The sequence below is a fragment of the Trematomus bernacchii genome, unplaced genomic scaffold (genome assembly GCF_902827165.1).
Source record: "Trematomus bernacchii unplaced genomic scaffold, fTreBer1.1, whole genome shotgun sequence".
Lineage (NCBI taxonomy): Eukaryota > Metazoa > Chordata > Actinopteri > Perciformes > Nototheniidae > Trematomus > Trematomus bernacchii.
Window position 1 is genome coordinate 61,547 of NW_022987669.1, and position 13,454 is coordinate 75,000.

At 40.2% G+C, this 13,454-nt stretch overlaps 1 protein-coding gene across 1 annotated transcript; it reads left to right on the forward strand.

The window, feature by feature from the left end:
* The first annotated feature begins 3,781 nt into the window (after positions 1–3,781).
* LOC117487289 (otolin-1) lies at positions 3,782–11,106 on the forward strand. The gene is made up of 5 exons (XM_034135979.1): positions 3,782–3,803; positions 5,581–5,923; positions 9,040–9,120; positions 9,571–9,651; positions 10,184–11,106. Exons 2-5 carry the CDS (start codon positions 5,581–5,583, stop codon positions 11,104–11,106), a joined length of 1,428 nt encoding a protein of 475 aa, XP_033991870.1. The 5' UTR covers positions 3,782–3,803.
* Positions 11,107–13,454: the final 2,348 nt, after the last annotated feature.

Below are 13,454 nucleotides of genomic sequence, written 5' to 3' on the forward strand. Positions count from 1 at the left end.
GTGATGAAGCTGACGGGAAACCTGAGGTCAGCCGAGGCTCGCAGGCAGAGATGGCAAAAGTACACACTTCCTTTACTCAAGTAAAAGTACAGATAATGGTGTTTAAAAATACTCTGGTGAAAGTAGAAGTACTGACTAAACTTCTTTACTCAAGTCAAAGTAAAGAGGGCTTTGAAATGTACTTCAGTAAAAAGTACCCATAACTAGCAGCTGTTTTAAAGAGTACCTGACCTCCCTTTATATTAATAGAACAATAATGTCATTGTTAGCTAATGAATGTTTCCATGCTGAACAACGGCAACATGACAACGTTTTCATTGGTCCCTCTTCTTTAGAGAAGACCAGGAAATGATGGATACACGGATCGTGTTCAAATCAATAGGCACGCAATGACTCTAAATAATAATGATCACGCCACCAAACACACATTCAAACTAAAGGAACCAGCCTGTTTGGGAAATGTGAGAAGTAGAAAGTACAGGTATTTGGGTTCAACATGTAAGAAGTAGAAAGTACAGGTATTTGTGTTCAACATGTAAGAAGTAGAAAGTACAGGTATTTGTGTTCAACATGTAAGAAGTAGAAAGTACAGGTATTTGGGTTCAACATGTAAGAAGTAGAAAGTACAGGTATTTGTGTTCAAAATGTAAGAAGTAGAAAGTACAGGTATTTGTGTTCAACATGTAAGAAGTAGAAAGTACAGGTATTTGAGTTCAACATGTAAGAAGTAGAAAGTACAGGTATTTGTGTTCAAAATGTAAGAAGTAGAAAGTACAGGTATTTGTGTTCAACATGTAAGAAGTAGAAAGTACAGGTATTTGTGTTCAACATGTGAGAAGTAGAAAGTACAGGTATTTGTGTTCAACATGTGAGAAGTAGAAAGTACAGGTATTTGTGTTCAACATGTGAGAAGTAGAAAGTACAGGTATTTGGGTTCAACATGTAAGAAGTAGAAAGTACAGGTATTTGGGTTCAACATGTAAGAAGTAGAAAGTACAGGTATTAGGGTTCAACATGTAAGAAGTAGAAAGTACAGGTATTTGGGTTCAACATGTAAGAAGTAGAAAGTACAGGTATTAGGGTTCAACATGTAAGAAGTAGAAAGTACAGGTATTTGTGTTCAACATGTAAGAAGTAGAAAGTACAGGTATTTGTGTTCAACATGTAAGAAGTAGAAAGTACAGGTATTTGTGTTCAAAATGTAAGAAGTAGAAAGTACAGGTATTTGTGTTCAAAATGTAAGAAGTAGAAAGTACAGGTATTTGTGTTCAACATGTAAGAAGTAGAAAGTACAGGTATTTGTGTTCAACATGTAAGAAGTAGAAAGTACAGGTATTTGGGTTCAACATGTAAGAAGTAGAAAGTACAGGTATTTGTGTTCAACATGTAAGAAGTAGAAAGTACAGGTATTTGTGTTCAACATGTAAGAAGTAGAAAGTACAGGTATTTGTGTTCAACATGTAAGAATTAAAAGTAAAAAGTCGTCAGAAAAATAAGTAGTGGAGTAAAGTACTGATACCAGAAACATGTGCTTAAGTACAGTAACGACGTATTTGTACTCCACTACTTCCCACCTCTGCTCGCAGGACGGCAGCGACTCAAAACAGAGGTTTTAGAGCAAAACACATTTTAGTTCAGGGGACACATTTGATGGTTATTGTTATATATCTTTATTGAACAAGCATCATACATACATTAATCTCAATAAGAGAAGAGATGTCAAAGCTCATTTCCATCTGCAGTTCCTTGGCAGGTACACAATACATCAACAAACACCTCATAAAGCATAACAATTAAAACAGATCAAAATACAGATGTATGAAATATAAATACTAGTACAGTTGTCAATATAAATCCAATTTTACAATTCATTCAAAGTAAAAGTAAAGCTAATGTTGGCTGGACTAGTTCAATGTTTTTATGGCCGTAAAAGATGAAACAGATGCAAAGGCCGGACAGAGGAATCACAGCATAATAACCTGTAAATAACAACAACATGTTTCCCCAAACATTCTGGAAATGTTCACATTTAATGAACTATCTTTTTAGAAAACATTATGAACCACCTGCAAAATAAGTGGAATTTCAACAATGTTATGCCTCAGTTGAAAATGTACACCTGCGTGTTTCTTCTCATGTTTGCAATTAGTATCACTATGATCACGTAAATGATCCCACGAGGAGCTGTAATAATGAAAGTAGGCTGTTCTTTGTGAGCGCTCTGAGGGTTAGATTACTCTACAGCAGTGTGAGAGAGGAGGACAAATAACACATTGCAAAAAATAAATAAAACCTTAACTGTTGTACTGTTTGTGGCAACATTTCCATTATATGTACATTTAAAGGACAATAAAGTTTTCTGAATCTGAATGTATGGATAACTCTGGGAACGCTCAGGTTTTCTTTTGGGATTTGTGAGAAACCTGAAAAAACCAAGTTTGGTTTTAAATGATTGTCTCTCTTTTCCTCCCTGACACTAACAGAACTCAAGAAAAGGACGTTTACATTTCCTTTATTTGCGTAAAAAATCGTACTATTTAAAATCCAAACTGTTTCTGATAAACTATAAACTTTGCAGAGGTTATAGAGTACCCCAAAGTGTAATGATAGAAATATATAGTAGGGTCCCCAGTACATAGAAACTGCCGGATGCTAACCTGCATCTCTTGGGACATTAGCACAATTAGCCAAAGTTGAGTTAATTAGCATTATAGCCAACTGGATGTGGACAATAGTTAAATAATGGACTTGGCCGATTTGGACAGTTTTGGAGTGGTTTTGAGGGTTATTGAGGATGCTGAATCCATTTCTGACATTTTCAGGATCAACAATGTCAGTGGCTGATTTTGATGAATTTTGGGACGATTTGGAAGATTAAGGGGACTCTGGATCACTTGGATTGGACAGGTTGCTTATATATTTGAAAATGAATTGTCCACAGTAAAGGTAATAACTTTCATCTTGTGCTTTCTATATCCAATGGTCTCAACACAGTCAAAATCAGCCCACAGAGAGAACACATACAGTATGGCCCCTTTCTGGTTAAAACTGCCATTTTTTATTCTACTAATGTACTATATGGACTTGGCTATATAGTGGCGTAGGCCGTAGGGACTTGGCTTGGGAACCGGAAGGTCACCGGTTCAAGACTCCGAAAAACAAAGTGCTACCAAGGTGTCCCTGAGCAAGGCACCGTTCCCTACACTGCTCCCCGGGCGCCGTACATATGACAGCCCACTGCTCCTAACACTAGGATGTAAAGGAGATCTTGTTCTTGAGTAAAAGTAGAAGTACTCAGATATTGTACTGTGTGTGTGTGTGTGTGTGTGTGTGTGTGTGTGTGTGTGTGTCCTAACACTAGGAGGGGTCAAATGCAGAATGTACAAAATTAAGGGGTTCCTTCCTTCTTATTCTTCTTCAATACATTTCTAACATAAATCTTTGGGGTACTCGACATTTCCGGGTTCACAGTGCTGGAAACTAGAGTACAAATTCAAGGAGAGAATCCAGTTTCCTGGAGAGAAAGGAGGGTGGAGAAAGATGGAGAGATAAACAGTCTCTTCTTTCGGCTGGGAATATAGTGCTGCAGTTTGCTGGTGAAGGAGGTCACAGGGAGAAGACCCAGTTCTTCTTCCTGGGGACAATACAAAGACACTCCTCGCCCTCCTCATCTTCAGCCTTTTGTCCGGGGTGAAAGGAGTTTTGTTTTGGGCGAGGTTTATAAATGGATCAAAGCTGGATGCTGCTCATCTTCTCAACAATCCTCCGACAGACAGACGATGCTGCGCCACGCCGACCGAGCGGTGAGTGTTCCCCTGACCTCTTATTCTCACGGTCTTTACTTATATTTATCGGGGATAGTGCACATTTATTAACATCGCTGTGAATGTACCAGAGTTCATCTGTAGTTCCTGCACAGCATATTTCAAATAGATATAGTAAAAATAGTTAGAAACAATGAGCAACAGGTGAGGGCAGACAGAAACAGTATGAACCAGATATTCACTTTTATTCATTAATAACAAAAAATGTAATGTAATAAACAGAGGTGGAAGAAGTACTCAGATCTGGTACTTGAGTTAAAGTAGAAGTACTCAGATCTGGTACTTGAGTAAAAGTAGAAGTGCTCAGATCTTGTACTTGAGTTAAAGTAGAAGTGCTCAGATCTTGTACTTGAGTTAAAGTAGAAGTACTCAGATCTGGTACTTGAGTAAAAGTAGAAGTACTCAGATCTGGTACTTGAGTTAAAGTAGAAGTACTCAGATCTGGTACTTGAGTAAAAGTAGAAGTGCTCAGATCTTGTACTTGAGTTAAAGTAGAAGTGCTCAGATCTTGTACTTGAGTTAAAGTAGAAGTACTCAGATCTGGTACTTGAGTTAAAGTAGAAGTACTCAGATCTGGTACTTGAGTTAAAGTAGAAGTACTCAGATCTGGTACTTGAGTAAAAGTAGAAGTGCTCAGATCTTGTACTTGAGTAAAAGTAGAAGTGCTCAGATCTTGTACTTGAGTTAAAGTAGAAGTACTCAGATCTGGTACTTGAGTTAAAGTAGAAGTACTCAGATCTGGTACTTGAGTTAAAGTAGAAGTACTCAGATCTGGTACTTGAGTAAAAGTAGAAGTGCTCAGATCTTGTACTTGAGTTAAAGTAGAAGTGCTCAGATCTTGTACTTGAGTTAAAGTAGAAGTACTCAGATCTTGTACTTGAGTAAAAGTAGAAGTACTCAGATCTTGTACTTGAGTAAAAGTAGAAGTACTCAGTTCTGCAAAATAACTAAAGGGATTAAATACATGTAGTGGAGTAATAGTACACCATTTACCTTTGAACTGTAGTGGAGTAGAAGTACACAATTTACACAATATTTTATATTTTAGCAGAATGAAAACATTTATGTGTGTATTAAAGGTAGGGTAGGTAAGTTTGAGAAACCGGCTCGAGATCGCTAGAATTTGAAAATACACAACTGGAGAAAATCTGCCACTTCCTCACAGAGCCCCTCCTCCAACACACACGAACGCGCACATGACCAATGAGGGCACGAGATAAGTTTGTGCCCCGATGGAAGGCTGACAGGCAGGTAGGCCATCCAGTTACTTTAGCCGGGCCGGCTAAAATGATTGGTCGTGCTTTTTACAGTACTACAGCTTCCACAGATGATATTTCTTTATGTATTTGTTGTCAAAGCACTTCAGATATTCATTGCTATCTGGATGTTAAGAGCATTCCATGGAATATAACAACAAGTGTATCTCGAGCCGGTTTCTCAAACTTACCTACCCCACCTTTAATTATTTTATTTTCACCCTGGAGATGGGTGTATGTATGTATATGTGTACATATGTATGTGTATATATAGAATTTTGTTTATCTGTGTGCGTATATAATTACGAAATTATCTGCATTTTTTCTTTATCCAGAAAAAGCAGCTGGATGACTAACGGGAGGGCGACCTCTGTATAAACTCTGCTTTCTGTCCTCCTGCTTCTACTAATTTAGTTTGTTTTTCGGATGTATAAACTGTCTAATTGTTGAAATAGAAAAATGGTCATGTGACACGTGATAAACAAACCTTCCTCCTGCAGATGTTGTGGAGGCTGCTGGGACTCCTCCTCCTGCCCTCCCTCCACTCAGCCATGTATGTGCATAACGGCAACAACAGTGAACGCCCTCGGCTCCGCATGTTGGACACGGGGGACATGAACATGACGGAGTGGGACTTCGGGACCCCGCACCTTACCATGCCCAACATGACCTACATGCCCCAAGACGCGGTGAATTCCCCCCCCATGCCGGACTCTACGATGTGCTCCATCCTGATGAGCATGCCCGACATACCGCTGGATCAGATCCCTCCGTCCTGCCTGTGCTCCCACTGTAAGGGCATCACGGGGCCCAAAGGGGACCAAGGGGACCGGGGCCTCCCAGGTATGTAGTCCACATTATTCACCTGGTGGTGGAAAACAGGAAGCATGTGAAAACCAGATGTGGGAAGTAGTGGAATACAAATACTTATTTTCTGTACTTAAAGGTCACCTATTATGTAAAATCCACTTTCTCATGTCTCTTCTTCATCAACATGTGTCCCCTCTTCTTCATGTCTCTTCTACATCAACATGTGTCCCCTCTTCTTCATGTCTCTTCTACATCAACATGTGTCCCCTCTTCTTCATGTCTCTTCTACATCAACATGTGTCCCCTCTTCTTCATGTCTCTTCCACATCAACATGTGTCCCCTCTTCTTCATGTCTCTTCTACATCAACATGTGTCCCCTCTTCTTCATGTCTCTTCTTCATCAACATGTGTCCCCTCTTCTTCATGTCTCTTCCACATCAACATATGTCCCCTCTTCTTCATGTCTCTTCTTCATCAACATGTGTCCCCTCTTCTTCATGTCTCTTCTACATCAACATGTGTCCCCTCTTCTTCATGTCTCTTCTTCATCAACATGTGTCCCCTCTTCTTCATGTCTCTTCTTCATCAACATGTGTCCCCTCTTCTTCATGTCTCTTCTACATCAACATGTGTCCCCTCTTCTTCATGTCTCTTCTACATCAACATGTGTCCCCTCTTCTTCATGTCTCTTCTTCATCAACATGTGTCCCCTCTTCTTCATGTCTCTTCCACATCAACATATGTCCCCTCTTCTTCATGTCTCTTCTTCATCAACATGTGTCCCCTCTTCTTCATGTCTCTTCTTCATCAACATGTGTCCCCTCTTCTTCATGTCTCTTCTTCATCAACATGTGTCCCCTCTTCTTCATGTCTCTTCTTCATCAACATGTGTCCCCTCTTCTTCATGTCTCTTCTTCATCAACATGTGTCCCCTCTGTGGAAAGAGACTCTGAAAGTTTCAGGAACAAAGATTCTCTCTCTTTTTGATCCATTTCTATAAAAACCTGTCTGAAAATGAGCTGATCAGATTTTGGCCACTTTATGATGTCATAACGATGTTTTGTCTTGTGTAACCATTAGCCAATCAGCAACCAAGGTAACCCCCCCCCACCTTATCACCTGGTGGCGTGATCATTATTATTTAGAGTCATTGCGTGCCTATTGATTTGAACACGATCCGTGTATCCATCATTTCCTGGTCTTCTCTAAAGAAGAGGGACCAATGAAAACGTTGTCATGTTGCCGTTGTTCAGCATGGAAACATTCATTAGCTAACAATGACATTATTGTTCTATTAATATAAAGGGAGGTCAGGTACTCTTTAAAACAGCTGCTAGTTATGGGTACTTTTTACTTTAGTGCATTTCAAAGCCCTCTTTACTTTGACTTGAGTAAAGAAGTTTAGTCAGTACTTCTACTTTCACCAGAGTATTTTTAAACACGAGTATCTGTACTTCTACTTGAGTAAAGGAAGTGTGTACTTTTAACATCTCTGGTTAGAACTGACAGGAAACAGAATGTCACATCTAGAAATCAAATCAAAGTTTATTTATGCCTCATATCACAAAACACGTTGTAATTGCAATTTACATATTGCACCACAGTGGTGTCGTAGTCTTTGTTCGTTTGTTGTTGTTTCTACATAATTGTACGTTGGTGTTATTACACAGAAGTGGTAATCAGTGGGCTTTACAGATGAACAAACACTGACAACATTGAAACGTTGACTTAAATTAAATGTATTATGTCAACAGGTTTCACATAACTGTATTAGGTTAAATGAAAGCAATAATATTAAGTTTAAATACAAAATATTAGGTTTTAAACTTTGTTCAAGCTAACTACTGTACTTGATTTGCTGATTCAACCAATCAATCAAAGTTTATTTATACAGCCCAATATCACAGGTTTGTCTCGATTTTGGATTTAAAGCTTAACAAAATACAAGGAAAATAAACCCCAGAGTTAATGGGGAGAGAATTGAAGAAACTTGGATGAATCAATCAATTTGATTGCTAAAAGCGTCAAGAAAAATAGTTAAAATTGTTTTGCATTTAACTTCCAAACATCTTTAAGTAAATATTAAGATTCATTCAAGATTCAAAAGTTTTAATGTCATATATAGCTACAGTGTAGAAATGGCAATGAAAATGTTGAGTCCAGAGCTCCTCCAACAATGCAGCGTTGTTATAAAAGACATAAAACAATAAAACAAATTCAAATTGAAATAAGAACAATATATAAATAGTGCAAGAAAAAGTCTATATACACGCAATAATTAATGACTTTGCTTCGATTAAAAAATAAACCAATAGTAGCCATATATTAGGGGTGGGAATCACCAGGCTCCCCACGATACGATACTATCGCAATACTTAAGCCACGATCCGATAGTATTGCGATTCTACGATATGCTAAGTATTGCGATACGATATATTGCGATATTGCAAATCCCATGGGTCATATCCATGTCCGTCTTCCCTTCCTGGTTAAAACATGTATTTGCAATATGAAGAGTTTATGTAAATAACCCAATGTGTGTTTTGTTTTGTTCCGTCGTGTCTTTTCGGCCGTGCCAACACCTCCGCTCCCGATTGAACATGTTGAATCGGGAGCGGAGGCTATCGACAAAATAAATCACTCTGATTGGCTGTTCAGCTTAGCGAATCAGTGCATGAGAAGCTAAACGGAAGTGCTATCTTGCTATCTGCTTCCACAAGCAACAGTCCAAGGGCTGATACCGCCAGTACCGCACTAAAAATGTTTTCGATTATAAGTCGCTATGTGAAACAGTCTGTGATGGACGAGAGTGAAAATGGAACGCACACGCTATTTGTTGTTTGTATATATCACGCAGTCTGTTCTTCCGGTTGCCTCTTTTGAATTAAGAATACACACTACCGCCGCCTGCTGGTAAGGAGAGTTATTGCCACTCACGCATGCGCAGTGCGTACGTGCTACTTGGCCGTCGGCTGAAGTCTTGGCGGTGTGTTCCAGTGCAACTCTTTGGCCAAGACGCAGGAGACGTGAGGCGACACAATAGTCGGGTCCGTCGGGACGTGTTCTTTGGTGTCAGTTTGGTGTCAGTTTGGTGTCAGTTTGGTGTGTAAGGGCCTTAAAATGAATACCTGTGTGTGATCCCTGTCAGGAACTCCTGGGAGTCCCGGGGTGAGAGGGATGACGGGCTTCACCGGGCCGCGAGGATTCACCGGCGTTCAGGGGATCAAGGGTGAGTTCAACATGCAAGACTTCACTTCAAACACACTGGCCTCAGGCGTGTTGTTAGCATGTACAGCTACATGCTAGCTCTCACTCGTCACAATCCTGTGGACACAATAGCACGTTACATTAAGACGTTTAATATGTACCATTTCTGGATTCAACAGCTAGACTGATGCTAAGCTGTGCTTATATTATCCCAAATAATAAAGAGTCCTTATTCTGCTTTTTTGGCTTTTCCCTCTCCTGTAGTGTGTTCTATAGGTTTTAGTGCATGTAAATGGTCTGCAGAGGCTAAAATCCCTGTGTTCCCTCCAGGTTAAAATATAAAATCACCTGCTGGTTACACTGCAAAATGTAAATGTTGATAATAAAATAAGATAATTGGACTCCATGTTTACACATTTTTATCTTTGATTTTACTTTGTAATATTTGTTCTGTCTTTGTCTGTGGTTTCAGGTCAGAAAGGAGACCTGGGGGATAAGGGTCACAGTGGCGGCACCGGACTCCCCGGGATGGAAGGCTCACGAGGCTACAAAGGTCTGCAGAGATCACTGTAAAGATTATGCTAAATGGAAGTCATGACTTGACTGAAATAAAATATAACGGTTTTATGATCTGACACTGCAATAGGAAACCATGTCAGGTTTACAAACAGGGGGTACAGGACCTTCAGATCTACAGGTTCATTGACTATAGAGTCATCCGGACAGAGGTTAGACAGCTAATGTTATGCTAACAAAACAGCGTAATTAATCTTCCAGTACATGTACATATACTGGAAGTAGATGACGTCACATTTCCATTTAGCTATAGCTAAACTTTGGTTGGGTTCACAAATACATTTCTAAATGTAATTCATATTAGGGCTGCACATTATTCTACATTTGTGTTGTGTAGCTGCAGAGAGGTCTATATATATATATATACTCAATTACATCATGTTAATGTACATTTTGTTTCATGATCATACCATCTTCCATATTCCATATTTCGCAAATCATATCTTAATTGCAATTAGTTATTTGTCCCCTAAAAGAGCAGCCCTAATGTGTCCTTATTGTGTCTCTAGGAGACAAAGGGGACTTCGGATCTGAAGGCCTCCCAGGACCCCTGGGACCTCAGGGAGAAGACGGTATTTGTCCCGCATCCTGTGAAAGTGTGCCAGGTCCGCCAGGTCTACAAGGCTCCTCAGGACCAGCCGGAGCTCGAGGTCTTCCTGGGGTCCAGGGACCGATGGGACAGAAAGGTATGAAGGGCCCTAAGGGGGACCTGGGAACCCCTGGAAACCCTGGCATGGATGGCCTGAAGGGGGATCAAGGTGAGCAGGGGATGTGTAACTGCACCGATGGGATAAACGGCACAAATGGACTTCCAGGAGATCAAGGGTTCAATGGGGAGAACGGGGATGATGGTGCCCAGGGTGACAAAGGCTCCATGGGGCTTAAGGGCAACAAGGGCGACCTGGGTGTGAGGGGGGTCCCCGGGCCATGTTCAACGCCCATTAAATCTGCATTCTCCGCCGCTCTGGACATCTCCTTTCCTGCTGCAAACTGGCCCATTCCTTTCACTCGAGTCATCCTCAACCAGCAGGGCCACTTCAACCCAGAGATGGGAATGTACACGGCGCCCGTCAACGGCACCTTTGTCTTCAGCTTCCACTTGGCCATCGCCGGGAAGGCCGCCATTGTCGGCTTGTACAAAAATTTTGAACGCATGGCCATGGCGACTGAAGTGAACAACCTTTCCTCCGCCACGATGACCGTCGTCTTGCACCTCTTGGTGGGGAACAAAGTGTGGCTGCAGGTGAAGGACGAAAACTTCAACGGCGTGATAGCCGGCGATGATCACATCAGCATGTTCTCTGGGTTTCTGCTGTACCCTGACTCCTGCGAAATGATGTTTGGTCGAGAGGGACCAGGTTCTCATTATGAATTGCCTAAGGGCGAGTACACCTGGAATAGTTCCTCGCAAACCACCACGCCTCAACCATAATCAGTCAGTCGCGGGTAGATGACGCCTCCAGCCAATCAAAACAACTGCATGTTTTAAAGGAGGGGTATTTTGTCACATTATCCACAACAATAAAACGGTTTTATGATCTGACGCTGCAATAGGAATGGGAATCGCGGTGCATTATTGGCCATTTTGTGAGGATAGCGTCTATAGCGAGAGCAGTCAATATATATCAGCGTTTTCCGCTCATCTGTCATTGGATTTGCATCAGAAATGAATAAAGTATGTGTGAAATATAAATACCCTGACACAGAGAAGGGTAATTAATGATGTGTCCGTATGAGTTAAGAGAAGAACGATCACTGTTACTGATGTCGGTCCTCTCTGGTGTTTGGAGTTAGTGTCTACACCTGTCGCTCATTTAAAATATTTAGAGGCCCATGTCAAGTTTACGAACGTTAGACCTTTTAGATCTACAGGTTTAATGACAATGCAATAATCCGGTAAAACAGATAAAAACCTGGGGGTGCAAAGGAGCAAATAAGATCGGAGTTATGACATTATATCCATTACACGTTAAAATCGAATCCTCTTAGCGTTACCTCAAGGCTTTTGGTTTTCAGGTGAAACATCTCAACAGCTATTGGATGGACTTCCATAACTTAACTCTAACCCCTGCCATTAAACTTTCACACCTCGTAACCCGAAATAATCACATTTTACACGGCATTACCAGTGGTAAATAGCCCCTTAACCTAACCCTAGCCATAATTCAATAACCTAACCCTAACCCTAATTCAATAACCTAACCCTAGCTATCACCCAGACCAGGTTCCATATGAACGCCCTCCTCGTAGCCCGAGATATTCCAATTTGAATCGACATTCTCAGTGGTACATTTCACATAACTGTATTAGGTTAGTTGAAAGCAAAAATATGAAGTTGAACCTATTTTAACTTAATAGTATTTCTCTCATCTAACCTAATACAGTTATGTGAAATGTGTTGATATAATACATTTAGTTAAAGTCAACGTTTCAGTTTCTTCAGTGTATCACGTGGTTTAGTAAACTCATAACAGACGGTATTGTGTTGGAGTCTTGGAAAACAAATAACAAATTGAGGAAACAATAAAATAATTAAATACAATTATTTTTGTTTTAAATGCGATTCATTAAGAGAAATACCCCTCCTTTAAAAGTGGAGATATATTCAGTCTCATGATTCAACACTCACTGAAATAGCAAAATGCACAAATGCTTTTCATCGTGTAATTACTTTAATGAATGGTTAGACCGCTGAGCTGAAATAATTTTATGTTTTTAAAGCACTACGAATCCTCTGAGTAAATGTGTTGTAATCCTTGAGTTCAGCGACCTGCAGTTTAGTTTTAGACCCTTAATACTTTCTACCTTTTTAAATGTTGATGATACGTAACGTTTGATAAAAGTTAATTATTTTAAATTGCAAGCAAGGCGGCTGCTTGGAGCACAAGTCCTGCAACAACTTAGTCATTTTATTTCAGACAAAAGCAACAGAGTCGAGTTTGAGCAGAGTCTCTTCATTCAGTTGACGATGGAAAGAAGATCAAACTATGTATACATATTGAGATTGGTCGTTCTGGAAGAAATCACTTGACAGCACAAAGAGGATTAGGACAATCTTCAAAACAGGGATGACGTATTTTGGTTTGAAATCTCTTCAGCTCGTTTTAATCACAGAGCTTATTTCAGGCTTCTAACCAAAGACAAAAAAAAACATCGACTGAACCTGAAACTGCTGACTCATTTCCGGGTTTTAGGACTCATTCCTGCACCTCACTATTCCTCTGCAGTCAAAAGGGATCGGTTTGTATCCAGACTTGATCAATGAGAGGCAAACTGAAGGCTGATCTGATGCCGGGTGCAGACTTTTGGCCCTGAGCTACCTGTAGCACATGTTTGCAGGAAATTGGTCCGTATCATTATATTTGAGCCACATTTGAGCTGACTCAGTTAGCTGGGTTCATAGATATACTAACGTGAGATCTGCAGTACAAATACAACCCTTGCAGTTCTTTTGTCTCAGTCAAGTTTTTTTAATTCAAGCTCTAAAATATTTTTGGTTTAGCGTAAGAAGATGTGATTTTTATTGAACATAAATCTGGCAAAGAGAGAGAGAGATTGTAGAGGGAAATGTCGTATATGTGAATCAGCACCGTGCAAAAGTCAAATCAAAATCAGAAAGATGGTTGAGGGAAGACGCTGTGAAGGAAACAAGATGGTGGAGGTCCTGGTCAGACAACCATGTGATGTGTTTGTTTCTTAACTGCAATTAAAAAATAGCACCAAATAAAAAGTCCTCAAGTTTATGGGTGGGTTCAAAAATGTTGTATCATAAAAGAAACC

Excerpts from the sequence above, each read along its gene's own strand:
- LOC117487289 (XM_034135979.1), top strand. The coding sequence starts at position 5,581 with ATGTTGTGGAGGCTGCTGGGACTCCTCCTCCTGCCCTCCCTCCACTCA. Across the intron at positions 9,121-9,570 it reads CGGCGTTCAGGGGATCAAGG|GTCAGAAAGGAGACCTGGGG; the intron begins GTGAGTTCAACA and ends CTGTGGTTTCAG. Across the intron at positions 9,652-10,183 it reads AGGCTCACGAGGCTACAAAG|GAGACAAAGGGGACTTCGGA; the intron begins GTCTGCAGAGAT and ends TTGTGTCTCTAG.